The sequence below is a fragment of the Labeo rohita genome, chromosome 24 (genome assembly GCF_022985175.1).
Source record: "Labeo rohita strain BAU-BD-2019 chromosome 24, IGBB_LRoh.1.0, whole genome shotgun sequence".
NCBI lineage: Eukaryota > Metazoa > Chordata > Actinopteri > Cypriniformes > Cyprinidae > Labeo > Labeo rohita.
In genome coordinates, this window is record NC_066892.1 from 10,113,340 (window position 1) to 10,131,724 (window position 18,385).

The 18,385-nt window shown below is 32.6% G+C and overlaps 1 protein-coding gene across 3 annotated transcripts in view; it reads left to right on the forward strand.

Annotated features, from left to right (window-relative positions):
* The first annotated feature begins 716 nt into the window (after positions 1 to 716).
* Positions 717 to 18,385, forward strand: part of stag1b (stromal antigen 1b) — a 29,291-nt gene continuing 11,622 nt past the window's right edge. Inside the window, exons 1-17 of one of the 3 annotated variants that reach the window (XM_051098488.1) lie at positions 717 to 891; positions 11,190 to 11,329; positions 11,409 to 11,526; positions 11,617 to 11,754; positions 11,853 to 11,949; positions 13,467 to 13,543; positions 13,651 to 13,855; positions 13,943 to 14,094; positions 14,184 to 14,257; positions 14,973 to 15,096; positions 15,209 to 15,307; positions 15,441 to 15,520; positions 16,491 to 16,598; positions 16,708 to 16,822; positions 17,078 to 17,195; positions 17,294 to 17,397; positions 17,487 to 17,579. In XM_051098488.1, coding sequence (XP_050954445.1) covers positions 11,301 to 11,329; positions 11,409 to 11,526; positions 11,617 to 11,754; positions 11,853 to 11,949; positions 13,467 to 13,543; positions 13,651 to 13,855; positions 13,943 to 14,094; positions 14,184 to 14,257; positions 14,973 to 15,096; positions 15,209 to 15,307; positions 15,441 to 15,520; positions 16,491 to 16,598; positions 16,708 to 16,822; positions 17,078 to 17,195; positions 17,294 to 17,397; positions 17,487 to 17,579 — 1,731 coding nt within the window. In that variant the 5' untranslated portion in view covers positions 717 to 891; positions 11,190 to 11,300. Of the gene's footprint in view, positions 892 to 1,254; positions 1,387 to 11,189; positions 11,330 to 11,408; positions 11,527 to 11,616; positions 11,755 to 11,852; positions 11,950 to 13,466; positions 13,544 to 13,650; positions 13,856 to 13,942; positions 14,095 to 14,183; positions 14,258 to 14,972; positions 15,097 to 15,208; positions 15,308 to 15,440; positions 15,521 to 16,490; positions 16,599 to 16,707; positions 16,823 to 17,077; positions 17,196 to 17,293; positions 17,398 to 17,486; positions 17,580 to 18,385 lie in introns of those variants that run through there. The other 2 variants (XM_051098491.1, XM_051098490.1) reach the window with 2 other exon arrangements.

The following is an 18,385-nucleotide window of genomic DNA, read 5'->3' on the forward strand; positions in this document are numbered from 1 at the left end:
CTGTATAATTAGTTTTTTATGTAAACATTCTATGAAACGTTCCCATATTAATAGATTTTTTTGTAACTTTAATAATTCATATTTTTATTTGTATATGATAATCGGTATAATTCGTATTTTTTGGTATGCAACCATTTATAAAATGCCCCCATACTTTGTTTTATTTTTTTATTATTATTATTTTTGTAGTTTTATCATTTGTATTTTTATTTGTACATAAAAATGGGTACAATTTAAATAATTTTTGGTGTGCAAACATTCTATGAAATGTTCCCATATTAATATATTTTGGTAGTTTTATTACAATTAAATTTGTATTCATAATTTGTATTTTTATTTGTATACTTGGTATAATTAGTTTTTTTTTTTTTTTGTATGTAAACATTCCATAAAATGCTCGTATATTCAAACAAGCTTTTATTTATGAATTTATTTTTGGTTAATTGAAAACAAAAAGAAAAATCTGGGTACAGACCAAAGAGGATTTAACTTTAAAAAACGACGAAAAAAAAAAAAAACAGTTACTGTAGTTTTGTTGATGTGCACCTACAGTAGCACATATGATCACGAGGGACACAAAAGGCAATCTCTGCGAAAAAACGACCCATCTACGATAACCTTTATCTCTTTATTTCCTCCAAACAAGGCTTTTATTTGTGCTTTGTGTAAAAATATCCTCTGTCCACCAGGAGGCGACCTCAGATCAGTCTCCCATCGCGCCATTTCGTTGCGGTAAAAGCCGCCAGATGGCAGTTTAGGATTGCTTCTCTCACGAAAGGCGCGGTTCTGCTTCAGGTCTAATTTACAATATAAAAACATAAACTATTTGGGCAATTAATCGCGCCAATTATCACTGACGCGTGTCCCGGAGGACCCCTTTTAGCGGTTGAGGTGAGTTTGTACGAGTTTTGCAACAATTGACTCTGAATCTTTCCGTGGGGTGCGCGCTCACTGCGTAAATCGAGCTTGCATTAAAGATGGAGGACATGCAAGAGGGAGTGTGTGTGTGCGTGCGTGTGTATGTGTGTATATGTGTGTGCGTGCAGGGGGGATGGGATCAATTCTCGAAGGACAGTGTGTGTGTGTGCGTGCATGCCCCTGGTCCTTAGTGGCACTGTCTTCCCTTTCGGGCTATATTATCTTAATAAGCTAAGGTGCATGTGTTTTGGTGTGTTATTGCAGGGACGACTGTGACATTATGTCTTCCTGCCGCCATGCACGCGTACAGACAGACAGGCGCGCGAGATTCTCAACTGCTGTTGTTCTCCGATACACTCGTGCGGGTCGCTGCTCGTTTCAAATGTAACGTCTGGTTTGTGTACTTTACAACACTTCCACGAATTGTCACGAATAATATGGCGTATTTACAGACTTTAAAGGATGGAGGTTGGTGTTGGTTAAGTAATATGAGTCGGTAAAACATAAACGCCTCAACTTTTTGGTACGGAACCTACATAACTTGGTAAACTAGCGTAAAACGTCTGAGGGGGGAAAGTGTAACTTACGTATTTTCAGTCATTCAGAAATCATATTTTGCTTTTCGTACTTACTTTAAAAACACTGACGTCTAAACTTAGCCGGTAACGGTAGTTACTTCATGGAGGTTTTGTTTTTTATGAGCAGAGGAGGACAGTAGTTGAGGCTAGTTCAAGAAACTATATGTGACCCTGGATCACAAAACCTTAAGGGCCATTTTTTAAAAATTGATATTTCTACATCACCTAAAAACTGAATAAATAAGCTTTCTATTAATGTATGGACAATATTTGGCTAAGATACAACTATCTGAATATCTGTAATCTGAGAAATCTCAAAATATTGAAGAAATCAGCTAAATGGAGTTCTTAGCCATGCATATTACTAATCCAAAATTACGTTTTGATATATTTACAGTAAAAAATTTACAAAATGTGTTCATGGAACTTGATCTTTACTTAATATCCTAATAATTTTTGGCGTAAAAGAAAAATCAATCATTTTGACCCATACAATGTATTGTCTATTTCTACAAATATAACCTTTCTGTGCTTCTTATGACTTGTTTTGTGTTTCAGGTTCACATATCTGTTATTTGATCACTAAACTGAGCAATGAAACCCTTCCAGGCGCAGTGTTTTTATATTCATTCCAACTAAACTTTATGTACAACTTCTTAAACAGCATACGTGCTCACTGAAGCATCATTCTGTTTGTAAAATATAATCTGTCTGTTTGCTAACCAAGTTCAGTTCAGACTGAATGAATGCTGTATGATCATTTAAGAGCTGTTTACCCATCAATCTGTTTTCTGTTTGTGTTCCAGTGTGATAAAGTACACTACACAGGTCGTTTGTTTTAGATTATACTGCGTTTTGAGGTGAGATGTTGGCAGGTGTCTGTAAATTCTCATCCTGGAACTGGGTAAGCACTGAACAAGCGATATCCAAAAGTCGTTTGTGCACTTTCCGAGTGTTGATTCAGCACTGAACTGTGATAGTACAACACTTTGTTGCTTTTTGAGGGAAATGTGGTTTATTTATTTATAAAATAAGAGTTTTGTCAGTGCATCAAGAACTCGGAAGTTAAGAAATGAGGAGAAACTGTTTGCCTCAGTTGAATGCTGTATTACTTGAATATATGTTGTTTGTTTGTACAGATTGTTTATCTTAACATAAACAAAATCTAAAATCCCAAGGAAATATTAACATGAATTCTTGGAAATGTCAAGGAATTTTAAATTTGTGTTTCCCATGTTTATAAATACTAGGAATAAATGAAATCTTCAAGGTTTAGTATGCTAAAAATTGCCTGTAGACAGAGTGAAACAGCAGGTTTCCACATTTGTCACCAAATTTGTGACCCTGGACCACAAAACCAGTCTTTTGTAGCATGGGTATATTTGTCGCAATAGCCAAAAATACATTGTAAGGGTCAAAATTATTTTTTCTTTTATGCCAAAAATCATTAGGATATTAAGATCATGTTCCAAGAAGATATTTTGTGAACTTCCTACCATAAATATCAAAACTTAATTTGGATTAGTAATATGCATTGCTAAGAGCTTCATTTGAACAACTCAATATGTTGTTTTCTTTGCATCCTCAGATTCCAGTTATGCAAATAGTTGTATCTCGGCCAAGCATTGTCCTATCTTAACAAACCATACATCAATGGAAAGCTTATTTATTTAGATTTTGTGGTTTTGTTGCATTTGCAAATCAGGCTGTCTTTGAAAGATTTTGCTGAACAGTGCCCTCGTTTAGTAATCAGATAAAAATGTTTTGAAAATGTATTGGCCAAAGTGAAAGAAATATATCCTTAGTAATCAGCTCTATATGGTTTGTACACACTTTCTATTTACTCTTAAAATTATGTCAGACGTTATAATTGCTCAGGTTTCACAATTTCTAGTGCCATACTTTGATCTGAGACTATTGTGATGAGGATTTTAGATGGGATTTGTTCTGATTGAATAAACCCACATTAGTATAAACAACTGTGGACGCTTTAGTGTTCGATATGCAGTGTGAATCACACATTCTTGCTAAAACAGTAAAGCTGTTACTTGTATCTTAAAATTGTTCTAAATGCTGAATGTTTTATCTAAAAGTCTAATCAATCTCATAGGGTTAGAGTCATATTTATAAAGACATTATTGGATTTACTCTCAAAGTACATTAGTCTTATTGCGTGTGAGTGTTTCTGTTTGTACTGTTGCCAGGAATCTGATGGCATTTTAAATACATCAATTGAAGGCTGTGGTTTGTAATACTGTCTATACATCTTGGCATAGGCAAGGGAGGCGTTGTGTAAAGTGTAAAATGGTTGATTTCACAATAGACCGGGTTCATCCCTGGAGGACTTATTATAGACTTCAAAACCAAACCTGAAGCCCAGCTTCAAGTGCATCATGGCTAGCTTAAATGTGGGTTTAAAAAGTCTATTTCTGTGATGGAGTTTGTTTTAAACCAACTCCTTGGCAGGCCTCAGCTCAAATGTGCTGATTTTATTATCTCACCTTTATAGAGTGAACTGTAAAGGAGAAATATTATTAAGGACCGCAGCAATTGGTGTCCTCGGCTTTGTCCCTCTGGAGAAACGCATACGGAGAGAAAAGCTCTCCTTAGTGCATTATACAAGCAAAGATATCACCTTTCTACTTTGGTCATCTTTTCTGCATTATTTAGTGTTTGCGTATCTGTGCTTGTGTGTATTTATGCTAAGATGAAAATATGCATTTGTTGCTTTTATATGCTTATTCTACCATAAATATTTTCACAAGCTGACCTGTTTGATGGAATAAATGATGCCTTGATAACTGTATTAATATTAAACTAGCGTTCACCTTTCTCTTGTAGTATTATGCCCTCTCCTGAGTACGAGTGTTTTTGGCAAGCAATTTAGATGCGTGACATGTATTCCAGGAGGCTGTTGTTGCCATGGAAACACCCTCACTGTCGGTCATATGCTCTTATCCTGGAATTTTATTGGCTGTGATACGAAGATCAATGAATGTTGCTTTAAGAGATAAGAAAAATTCACATCACCTGTGGGATGAATGAATAGTGGTAATTACAGAAGTGGATGTAGATTTTTTTTTTGTTTTGTTTTCAAAGCAGTTTTATGAATAGTGATGTGAATGGGGTTTTAATGTTTGTGAAATCCTTCAGACAGCCAAGTTTGAATGGGTGCATAGGTGCACAAGTTTAAATGTTTTTCCGTTTAAATAATAGACTTGCTTACAGTGTAAACCTGTATGGAATAGTTTAGTTCTGCGGTATAAGCATCCATAAACCAAACATTGTTGACTATGTATATTTTTTTAGCATAATAAGGAATTGAAAGTGCACTTTAGTATCGACTGTATATCCTAAAAATGCAAAACACAATAATAGTTCACCAGAAAATTTTAGAAAATTCATTCATCATTTGCTTACTCCCATATTGTACCTGTCTTATTTATTTATTTATTTTATTTCATTTTATTTTATTTATTTTTACAAGGTATTTCATTATTTCACGTTTTCATTTTTGGGTGACCTGTCCCATCAACCCTGGAATTGAGAGAAATTGCTTTGAAGTTTTATAAATGGTTGGATATCATTTTCTGTTTTCTTTATATATTATAATTCTATATAAAATCATATACTTTAATACGTATATGACATATAGTAATACTTTAATATATATAGTATATAGTAATCATTTATGGATAATATATTAATGCATTATTGTAACATTTAAATAATTTGAAAATATTATATGTAAAATAGATTCTGTATATTATATTTAAATTATATCTGGATTATTACACTTTAATACTAGGAACATTTATAAAAATATTTACAGTTTTATATATATATATATATATATATACATATTATATATCTATAACGCGTAATATATAGTAATTTCATTATTATAAGATTAAAATATTATATATAAAATATATTTTATATATATTATATTAAAATTATATCTGGATTATTACACTTTAATACTTGGAATATTTATAAATATTATAAGATATTTAAATTTTATATATGTATATATATTATCAGAATAATTCAAATATGTAATATTCAATACTTATTAATACGTATAATGTGTGTATGTAATTTATTTTCATATTTTCTTGTTATTTATAGCACTGTTGTCTGCACAATTAAATAATTTTCCAATACATTTTAGTAAGGTCAAGTTAGTTATGGCATACTTATTTCTCTCTCTCTCTCTCTCTTTTTTTTTTTTTTTTTTTTCCAAAATTTACTTGCGATCTATTTAGCACTAGTTGGCATAGTTAAATAATTTTCCAATATCTTCTGTTTGGTTCATTACTTTCCCACTTTTTTTTAAAGCAGATTTGGAGTAAAATCTGTGGAATGGATTTACATATAGTGAAACTGGTTAAACAGAACTAAGAGTACTGCACTAATATTGGTATCCAAAATATGTAATAAATAAATATTCTGGTGGCAGGAAGTGTTTTAGAATTGAGTAAACATTGTTTAAATTCTATGGACACTGATTCTACATAAGCCTGGTAATTCAAACTAAAAGTGAGTTGTTTTTGTAGGAAGATTGTTACTGCTTACACAAGCGATGTTAAATTAATCTACAAGATCTTTATGTCATCTAACTGAAGGTTGAGTTCCACATTGACAAGCCATATGAAATTACATTATTTAGAAAGTCAATGCCGGTAGTGCTTCCTGCCGCGGCCCACTCGCTTGAAAAGACCTTGATTACGCTGATATCTTAAGACAGATCGTGATCTATAAAACATCTAGTTTTCTTTCAAACCAGAGGTGGGAATGAGTGTCTTTAAGACAAAGCGAGAGCGAACGCTGCTTTTCTCTCAGTCTCTCAGGGCAATTGTCAAGCTATTTCGAGTGTTTCACAGATCATTAGAGACTGCTGTCTGTCCTTAGCGCGAGTGTTTATGAGATGAACAGATGAAGGGAGAAATCCACTCTCGTGTAATGTGCATAAACAATCTTCACTTTTAAACCAGCCCACGTATGGAATAAGATAGATGTATGGATTAGAGCATACTAGATGTACAGTGTTAAAAAGGCTGAGGTCTGACACCAGAATGAATAATTGCTAAGGAAAGAGGGAACGGTGCACATAAGGATTACTCTTTAAAACGTGAATGTTTTTTGAACAGGTTTGTGTGGTTATGATTAGGAATGATTACATTCATGAATTTGATACCCTAATGCAAATTTCAGCAGTGGGATTGATTTGCATTGTTAGTGCTATGATATAGTTGAGCTACAAAAAGAAATTAAATAATTATAAAACTGATGTTTAAGTGTATCTGTATCTTTGGATCTAACACTGTTTTGAGGAGAACTTGCATCCGTTTTAATTAAGAGTCGGTGCGGGTGGTTGAAATCTGTGCCACAGCTATTGCTCGTTGTCTTTGTAAGTTGACAAGGACTGTGCAACGGGTTCAGTTGCATCTATTCTGGTGATGTTTACGTGCTTGAGGAGGTAAAGATGATATGTTCAGTAGTAAGCATTATGTAACATAAGCATGTTCATCAAACAAAACCATCAAAGGTAAACATCAGACGCAGATGGTAGCTCAGAATGGGCAGTTTGCTCTTATGTAGCATACCGAGAGTGTCTTTCTCCCATTACTAAGTGCCCAGAGTGTTTTGAAGAAAATTTGTTGTGCACGAACTTGAAAATAGCCAGTTATCGGATGCAAGGAAAGGGACATAATTGCTCTGATTTAAAAGCATCTCACCCAGCCCGTGCCAAGAATAGCCTCATTTGACTGTCATCATACAGTGCAAACCATTTAATAGCATGTCCCCAGACTCTAATGAATCTGTGCTGCTTGCTCTACCAGCTCGATGAGAAGCTGCAGGCCCATTAGCACATTCGCTGATCCATTGAGTTGTTTTCTGGGCAATGCCATTACTGACCACATCTACACTTCTATTAAATCTTGACCACTGTGTGATCTTTTGTACATCTTTTTGGTTTGTTTTGAATAGAAATGCAATGCATGCTTCTTTCATCTAAATGGATTTTCCATCAGTAAATAAGTTTTACATAAAAAGAATTGTGGTTTTGGCAAACACCTACACATGAGATGAAAAACATGAGAGGCGTCAATTGAAGATCACATGACTAGCCAAACACCTATATATAACCCCACTGTTTGCTGAATAGTCATTGTGGAATTAATAAATAATTTCTGACTATAAATGGAATGTTTCTAAAACAGTTTTCTTCCTGTAAATGGGCCACGGCCATTAGTAAATTTTATGGGTGTGGCTTCCGATCTCATTCACACCTAGCTATTTTTAGCTGTACAGAACATCTCGTTTTGCTGCTTGATATTGCAAATTGATGTGTCTTACCATATTATTTTAATGTATTATTTTAATTATGAACACACTGGTTTGTAGTGCAAATAGTTTTACCGTTTACTGCATGCTGTTATTCTTGTTATTTCCCTTTAACAGACAATGAACCGGAAGTCTTAGGCTTACTTCTGCGTTGTGAAAAAAAATGGATGATAATATTCATGATATTTGTAACTGAAATCATAGAGATTTAGAGTGAAGGAGGAGATGATTATTTATATATATATATATATTGTGTACTGTGTGTAATACACTCAAATTATTGTGTATATATTTAAGAGAAGTATGTTATTTATGTACAAAATATTTGTATTTATATGTAATTAAATTATATAAAAATTCTAACACATACATATACTTGTAACTATTTCTTAAATATATTCATGAATGTATATAAAAATAATTATAATTATACACAGTACACACACATATTAGGCAAACTCAAACGTTTATTTTGTATGCGATTAATTGCAAGTAATCGTTTGATAGCCCATATATATAAATATATAGACATGTATGCATGTTAAAGAACTAACTGCCTTTTTTCATCGAGTCATTGTTATGGATTTTAGCCAAAAAAGAAAACGAAAAATGATTACTGTTGTCAGATTATTTTCCTGATTTAAAATGTCAAAACTGCTTTGAATGTTTTCATTGATTTTTTTTTTTTTTTTTTAAATCTGATAAATAGGAAGTGTGCTTGTATAACTGGAAATAGTTACTTTGGATTATCAGGATGGCTGCTGAGTGAGTTTAGAGCAGGGCAGAGTTTGTGAGTTCAGAGTTTGTGTGAGTTTAGAGCAGGGCAACCTGTTTGGTAATAATAACAGGTTTGTTTGTGGAACCTTTGTGGAAACAGATGTTTCGTTTAGTTCTTTTAACAGCACCAGCGTTGCCAAGTCCGCAGTTTTCCTGCAAAATTGGTCTACATTAATACGGTTGCTGCAGGTTGAATAGACCGCAATAACCGCAAATTTACCAGGGGAACTCCTGACAAAAAAAAAGTGTATTTTATCCCCCAGAATGTAATTTTTAATGGAGGACCCCTCCTCAAAATGCAATTGGGCTAGTTTTGAGTAACAATTAGACAGGTTTTGTTGTGAAAACCTGGCAACCCTGGAACTGCACCTTTAAATACCAGAAGATTGCAGATTTGGCTGCTCGTAGTCGAAGTCGAGAGTCATTTAGAATAAATTGTCTTTTACCATGAGCCATTGAACTTGTGAATGTTGCTCCATTGTATATTGCTGACATTGACATTCATATTCTAGTATTCCCTAAAGGATTCGGCTCTCTTCACTGTCACCAGCCTCCACCGCTGAGGTGTAAATTACATTTTCTTTTCCTGAGCTCTAGCCTCAGTACATACTATACTTAACACTTGCTCATCAGAGAAACAGCACGTCTGTTAAACTAGAGCTATTTGTGTGTGAATAGCGTTATTTTAATCAGTATCTGTGTTACGTGTCTGCTGCCCATCTCTGGTGTGATTATGTAACGGTCAGCTGTTGAGTTTGACAAAACTGCCTTAGTGTTTTTCCGGAGTACGAGCCCAGAGTTTCGGCCTGGGCCATATTTACTGAGATATCCAAATGTGTATGGGGGAGGGGAGTGTTACAGATGCAAAGTAAGGGGTTTTATTTTCTCCTTATGTCCACTTAGATGGCAGATCTGTCTTGAAAACCCTGTATGTAGGGAACTCCAGCTTGCATTCCTGTCGAACTTCATCCATATATGTCTGTTTCGTAGTTACGTGTGGTGATTCAAGGGTTTTGAATCCTCAGTATCCACAGAAACATCTATTACTACGGTGTGGAAAGTCTCCTCTGGGGGTGGGGAGCCATCTTGTGTTGGTTAAGATCAAATCATGTGTGAAGATGCATCCAAGTGCATTTTCTAAATCGGTCAGGGATGGAAATATGTGATTTTCATAATATCTAATAGTGCAGATATAGTCTGATCTAATTTAGGTCCGTATACATCCCTTCTCCACTTGACATAAATGTGGTTAGCCATCCTATATGCCTCTGTTTCTGCTGTTTCCACAGCAACAGGGAAAAGCCATGCTTGGGATGCCCCCTAATGGCAGTGTTTCTTTTGTCAAATGTAATTTAATTTTTTTGCCTTAAGTACAAGTGATTAAGGCGAATGTTATTTTGCTGTCATAAATGAGTAGTCTTATGATTGCATTTGGAGTTGTTGCATATTTTTGTGGTTTTGATTCTGGATTATAGTTTTATTGGAAATCATGGGTCATGCTGTCCCTAGTGGCTATGTGATGTTACTATTTTTTTTTTTAATGCTTTTTTTTTTAGTGCATTAAAATGGCAATTTTAGTCTTATCATGTGTATATATATTTTTTATTTTAATATTTTTTTTTTTACATAGAGTATTTAAATATTTATTTAAGTTTATGTGTTATGTTACTCATTTTTTGTTGTTTGTTTTGTTTTTAAGGCTTTAAAATTTTAATAGTACAGAATTAGATTTTTCTTTTTTTTCTTTTATTTTTTAAGTATTTAAATTTCATATATTTTATATATGTATATGTATGTGATGCTTTAAAATGACAATTTTAGTGCTATTATGTATATATTTTTTATTTTAATATTTTTTACATTGATTATTTAAATATTTATGTGTGATTATCTGTATTTAAATATATTTATGTGATTTTACTCTTAATGCTTTAAAATGGTAATTTTTGTGTAATTATGTAGATATTTTTCTCTCTTTTTAGATTTTTTTAAAAATAAGTATTTAAATATTTATTTTAATTTATGTGTAATGTTACTCTATTGCTTTCAAAATGGCAATTTTAGTGTTATGTAGATAGTTTTGTTTTATTTTATAATATTTTTAAATAAGTATTTAAATATTTATTTAAATTTATGTATAATTTATATATTATATAATGGATTTTGATATTTATTTTATATTTATGTATTTAAATATTTATTTAAATGTGTATATATATAATATTTTATATGTTATATAATGGATTTCTATATTTATATATGTGTATGTGTGTGTATATATATATATATATATATATATATATATATATATATAAAATATGCGTGTGATGATACAGTTTTTTTTTTTAATGTTTTAAAATGGCAGTTTTGTTATGTATTTTTTATTTTTTTTTTATAATGTTTTTTTAAATATAGTTTTTAAATATTTATTTAAATGTATATATGTGTAATGTTACTATTTATTTTTTATTTTTTTTTAAGCTTTAAAATGGCAATTGTAGTGTTACTGCACATAATTATATTTCATTACATCCTGGTCTGAGTTTGTTTTTTCTCAATTCTCAGGTTATGTGGTCTGAAGCATTCTGGGCCTGAACTGAAGTATCGCAAACACATTCACGCCATCACTGGGTGATTCATCTTTAGAAGTCTCCTTGTTTTGTCAGAAGACACAACATGATCAACTCTGACTTTCCTATGTTGCAGTAAGTAAAACAATTTAAAATGAGGGGTGCTAATATAAATGTGCACAGAAATGTTAACAATTTGTGTTATTCTGTATAGGGACTCGTCAAATGACGGGCAAGGTGACACAGTGAGTCTGAGCATGAGCGTCAGTGAGCTGGATGACTCTGGGGAAGGAAAGGGCAAGAAAAAGAGAGGGAGGCCTGGAAAACAAGGAGTAAGAGCTCCACTCCACTACATTTATTTGAACCCTAAATGGATGCTGTCTGCCACTATTCCTAATCTCTTTCTTTTGTTTTTTTGCCAGGCGGCCAGTAAGAAGGCCCGAAGATCTCCGGTTGATAAAGGTGGGAGGAGGCCGAACGGAGTGGCCCATCAGAATGGAGAGGGCGCAGACCCCAGCACTCTGTTTGAGGTGGTCAAACAAGGCAAAAGTGCCATGCAGGTATAACACAACACGTCAAGTATCTTTCTGTCCATTTCTGTCTTTTTGAGATGGAATTGCGCTGAGTGACTGTTCTTATTCTTTGCATTTGTTCCCAGTCCGTCATTGATGATTGGATTGAATCTTACAAGCAGGACAGAGACCTTGCACTCCTAGATCTAATCAACTTTTTCATTCAGTGTTCTGGCTGTAAAGGTAATTTATCTTATTTATTTCTCAGTACAGTTCCAAAGCTGTATGAATTATGGTCAATCGCAATCATAAGAATGAGGGTTGGGGTGAAAAATGTGTTAATGCATTGTGATTCTTTTTCAAATTACTGCATATCAAAGTAATTTTAAATTAAATTACTTAAATTTAGGTACATCTATGTGCACCAACATATATATCTTTAAACATACACTACCAGTCAAAAGTTTTTGAACAGTAAGATTTTTTTATGTTTTTTTTTGTTTGTTTGTTTATTAATATGATTTGCTGTTCAAGAGACATTTGTTAGGAATATTATTAATATTTAAAACAGTTGAATTTTTTTTATTTTTTATTTATTTATTTTTTTTTGTTAAGGATTCTTTGATGCATAGAAAGATCCAAAGATCAGCATTTATCTGAAATAAAAAGCTTTTGTAATATTATACACTATACCATTTAAAACTTTTGGAGTCAGTATATATTTTTTATTTAATTATTATTTTGGTAAAGAGATTATAGAAATTAAGACTTTTAGCAAGGATGCTTTAAATTTATCAAAAGTGATGATAAAGATATTTATAATGTTACAGCAAATTAGAACATTAGAATGATTGCTAAAAATTCAGCTTTGAAATCACAGGAATAAATCACATTTTAAAATATATTATAAACAAAATGAATTATAAATAGTACAAATATTTTAAACTTTTACTGTTAGCAGAAGAGACTTCTTTTAAAAACATTAAAAGTCTTACTGTTCAAAAAGTTTTGACTGATAGTGTATATATTAATTTTAAGGTAATACTTTTAAGGAATCGCAATCGTGAGACTCAACTCGTCACCTGATTCCTATAAACAGCCATAAAAAAAACAAGATTTGGCAACTAGCCCCTTAAATTGTCAAGCTCATATGCTGTTGATGGGGGAAAAAAATTGCATGCTTTGAGAATTATCATTAATAAAAATTGATTTAATAAGGGTTATGATTTTTTTGAGTCTGCATTTACTCTACCATATAAAAATTTGGGGCTGATAAGATTTTGATTTCTTTTTTTATTTATTTACTTTTTAAATAAAGAACCATTTATTGGCTCAAAATATAGTAAAATAGCAATACTGTCAAACATTATTTGCAATTTTTAAAATGTTTTATTTTTAATATTTTAAAATTAAATGTATTTCTGTAATGGCCAAGACACCAGTTTTCAGTGTCACATGATCCTTCAGAAATAATTCTGATAGGCTGATATGCTGCTTAAGAAGCATTTCTTATTATTGATATTGATAAGCAGTTGTGCTAATTTTTTTTGTAAAATCTTTTTATTTTTAAAGAACAGCAATTATTTGATATCTTTTGTAACATTAAAAAAAGCCTTTACTGTCACTTTTGATCAATTTAATGCATTCTTGCTGAAAAAAGTATTAATTTATTTAAAAAAAAAAATCTTAAAAACCCCAAACATTTAAATGAGTGTGAAATATTAAACTGTACTGAGGTGCTGTATTCCTGTTAATCATAGGTACTGTAAGGATCGAGATGTTCAGGAACATGCAGAATGCTGAAATTATCAGAAAGATGACAGAAGAGTTTGATGAGGTTTGTTGTTATTTTTAAGACTTTTTTTTTTGTTTTTTTTTTGTTTTTCCCCACCTGAATTTTTAAATATTAATGAATTAATGAATTCCTCTGCTTGTCTAATCCAGGACAGTGGCGACTACCCTCTCACAATGGCAGGACCGCAGTGGAAGAAATTCCGATATAATTTCTGCGAGTTCATCATGGTTCTGATCCGTCAGTGCCAGTACAGCATCATCTACGACGAATACATGATGGACACTGTCATTTCTCTGCTCACTGGGCTCTCAGACTCACAGGTCCGAGCCTTCAGACACACCAGCACGCTGGCAGGTCAGTCCTTCAACATTGACCTTCAAGTTATACCTGATACTGCAGTTGAGTTATTCATCTCTGTCATGTGTCTTGTTTCTGCTGCAGCAATGAAACTGATGACAGCGCTGGTGAATGTTGCTCTGAACCTGAGCATCAATCAGGATAACACACAGAGGCAGTATGAGGCCGAACGGAATAAGGTTGCAGGGAAAAGAGCAAACGAGAAGCTGGAATTGCTGCTGGAGAAGAGGAAAGAGGTGGGATGGTTTCCTTTTCTTCCAAGTTTTGGTCTGCTGTCACATGAATTTGTTTTTTAATGTGTTTTCTTGTTTGTTTCATCTTCTAGCTCCAAGAAAACCAAGATGAGATTGAGAACATGATGAACTCAATCTTCAAGGGTATTTTTGTTCACCGTTACAGGTGAGTGGCATACACATACCAGGTAGAAACCCATTTGTGAGAGACTTGTTCTTTAAATCATATTCTGAATGATTTATTAGTGAATTAGTCAGAATCAAACTGATTTTTAAAAACCCAGTTAGCCTATATTAACAGTCAAGATTCTTAATGTTTTTCAAAGAACTCTCTTCTGCTCATCAAGCCTGCATTTATTTGATTAAAAATACAGAAAAAAACAGGAAAATTTGGAAATATTTTTACTATTTAAAATAACTGTTTTCTGTTTGAATATATTTTAAAATGTAATTTATTCCTGTGATTTCAAAGCTGATTTTTTTAGCATCATTACTCATCATTCTGATGTTCTGATCTGTTGTAAATATTGATGATAATAACAATAATATGTTTCTTAAACAGCAAATCAGCATATTAGAATGATTTTTGAAGGATCATGTGACTGGAGTAATGATGCTGAAATTTTAGCTTTGATCACAGGAATAAATTAAATTTTAAAATATATTCAAATAGAAAGTAGTTATTTTAAATAGTAAAAATAATTCAATAATTCAAAATTTTACTGTTTTTGCTGTGCTTTAGATTAAATAAATGCTGGCTTGGTAAGCAGAAGAGACGTTTTTACAAACATTAAAAATCTTACTGTTCAAAAACTTTTGACTGGTAGTGCCTGTTTCATAATCTTGTGGATTTCATGTTGTTTTTTCTTGATTTCTTCCAGAGATGCTATAGCGGAAATCAGAGCTATTTGCATAGAAGAGATTGGCGTTTGGATGAAGTTATACAGTGATGCTTTTCTCAATGACAGTTACTTGAAGTATGTGGGTTGGACGCTACATGACAGAGTATGTATTTATTTATCTGTGTGTTAATCACACATAAGATACATTTTAAATTATATATACCAGATTAAATATTATTCATTTTTAAAATTGTGTGAAACGTAATCTTTTACAGCAAGGTGAAGTTCGACTCAAATGTCTAAAGGCCCTTCAGACCCTCTACACCAACAGAGAACTTTTCCCCAAACTAGAGCTCTTCACCAATCGATTTAAGGTAACATGCACATTTCTGAAAACTCTGTCAGCTTTATTATATCTCTCCGTACCTTTATTACAGTGTTCAAAATGTGCCTGAGTGCTGTAGGCAACAGTTTTAAAACGTTATGATGTCACTTCCTTTCTCTCAGGACCGTATTGTGTCCATGACGTTGGATAAAGAGTATGATGTGGCAGTAGAGGCCATACGACTTGTCACATTGATTTTGCAGTAAGTATTTTTCAGTCTTTATTTTGTGTGTATAAATATTTATATTAAAAGTAATATTTAGAAAAATTATTGTAATTAAAAATAGTTGTTTTCTATTTTAATATACGTTAATGATTTATTTTATTATTTAATTTTATTTAATTTTATTTATTTTTGTGTGTATCAATATTTATATTAAAAGTAATATTTAAAAAAAATTATAATTAATTTAAAAATAGTGGTTTTCTATTTTAATATACTTTAAAATAGAATTTATTCCTGTGATGCAAAGCTGAATTTCAGCATCATTACTCCAGTATTCAGTGTCACATGATTTTGTGGAACCTTTGATACTTTTTTTTAGGATTCTTTGAAAAACATTAAGAACAGCGTTTATTTAAAATAGAGAGCTTTTGTAACAATATACACTACTGTTCAAAGATTGTGTGTCAGTACAACTATTTCCTACATTGATAAATCATCACAGAAATAAATTATATTTTAAGGTATATTAAAATAGAAACATTTATTTTATAAATATTTATAAAATTGCTTTATAATATTACTTTTTTCTGTATTTTTGATCAAATAAATGGAACTTTGATGAGCATAAGAGACTTATTTAAAAAACATTAAAAATCTTACTGATTTCAAACTTTTGAACATCTAAAAAAAAAGTACTATTGTTTATTTATTTATTTGAGAGCATTATTATTTATTTCAAACAACAGTATGCTACATTGTAGTGTTGGGTACTGCAGATGTAGTAGGTATTTCTTGCAAAATAATATAGTAATATAATTGTTATTATATTATAGAATAATATTAATATAAATATAAATATATATTAATAGCTAGCAAGAAATGTTTCTTACATGGCTGCTTCTGTGTTTTTATTATAAGATTTCTCTTCTGTGACTCTTTCTTCCATCTCTTGTGTCTTTTTACATGCTTAAATCTCTCTTATCGTTCTCTTTGTTTCCTCCTGTAGTGGTAGTGAGGATGCTCTGTCTAATGAAGACTGTGAGAACGTCTACCATCTAGTGTATTCGGCTCATCGTCCTGTTGCCGTGGCAGCTGGAGAGTTCCTTCATAGAAAGTGAGATGAATGAATGTTTTTGACAGCTACATTTTACTCTCTTAAACACGATGACAGCACATCAAACTTCTCAAATATTATTAATAAATTTGGTTGTGTCTGCCTGCAGGTTGTTCAGCAGACATGACCCTCAGGCTGAAGAGGCTTTGGCGAAAAGACGAGGCCGAAACAGCCCTAATGGAAACCTTATAAGAATGCTAGTGCTCTTTTTCCTAGAGAGCGAGGTGAGAAAAAAGTTGTTTTGATGATTTTATAAGCAGGTCTGATCATGTATTCACCAGATATTAAAGGGATAGTCCACCCCAAAAAAAAATGTCATTCCAAACCTGTAAGACCTTTGTTTATCTTTGGAACACAAATTAAGATATTTTTGATGGATTCCAGTTTGTTGGAATCCAAAAGCCGGTTGTTAGCTCCTAATATATTCCCAACACTAGTTATTGCTGTTTGTCTAACCATCCTACTGTCTTGTATTGTAGCTTCACGAGCATGCGGCGTACCTGGTGGACAGTCTGTGGGACAGCTCACAGGATCTGCTAAAAGATTGGGACTGCATGGTCGAGCTCTTGCTGGAGGACCCTGTGCAGGGGGAAGAGGGTACAGACACCCATATTTATTTCAGATCTTTCTGGATGAAACTAGCATGTATCTCAGTGTTGCCTATTAGTCGTGTCTGATTGTGGGTTTTGTTGTAGTGTTGGGAGACCGGCATGAGAGCGCACTGATCGAGCTCATGGTCTGTACCATCAGACAAGGAGCCGAAGCTCATCCGCCTGTGGGCAGAGGAACAGGAAAAAGGGTAAGCTGTCTTGGAGTTGGTCTTTACTGTTGACGTATTGTAGACTCTAGGTTTAAAGACTTTCTGTTGCTTTTCTCCACGTCCCTCAGGTGCTCACTGCCAAAGAGAAGAAGACACAGATTGACGATAAGAACAGACTGACTGAACACTTGATTGTTGCTCTGCCCATGCTGCTTTCGAAGGTAAAGTACCAAGGTCCAGTAATATCAGCGTTCACGAGACAGGAGAATATCCTCACAACATAGTTTATTTATTTGATTAAAAAATACAGAAAAAAGTGATATTGCTAAATGTTATTGGCATTTAAAACAACAATTTTCTTTTTTAATATATTTAAAATGTAATTTATTTCTCTGAATTTTCATTACTCCGGTCTTTAGTGTCACATGATCCTTCAGAAATCATTCTAATATACTGATTTGATTTAGAATGATTTTAAATTGTAATGTTTCAGAACTACTGTTTGTAGTGTATTTGATCAAAAAAAAAAAAAACAAATAAACAATTTCAATATTTGTAAAAAATCTTAATGATTCCAAACTTTTGATTGGTTGTGTGCATGCATATGTATGTCAAAGACTTTTTACCGACGCATCAAATCTAGCTTGTAATGCAGGGCTGTACAACTACTGCGTGTGACTATGAAAAAATATTTAGGAGCACCAGTGTGACTGACCCGATAAGTATATTTGTGTTTGCACTGAGGGGAGCTTCAAAGGTTTCTACGTGTTTTTGCAATGTTGTGTAATGTATCACAGACATATCTAACGAATCCTTTCATAAACAAAGTGTAGAGAGTGTAAATACCAGATTCATTGTGCAGTGTAAATAGAGAGCTTCTAGATTATACTGGGACTTTTTGAGGTCGTGATGAACTAAGATGAGTAACAGCTTTTAATGATTTTTAAGGGAGTTTGTAAATGAGATACTGGTTTAATACAACAGTTAAATAAACAATTAATATTAAGTGACTTACATTGTCTGACTA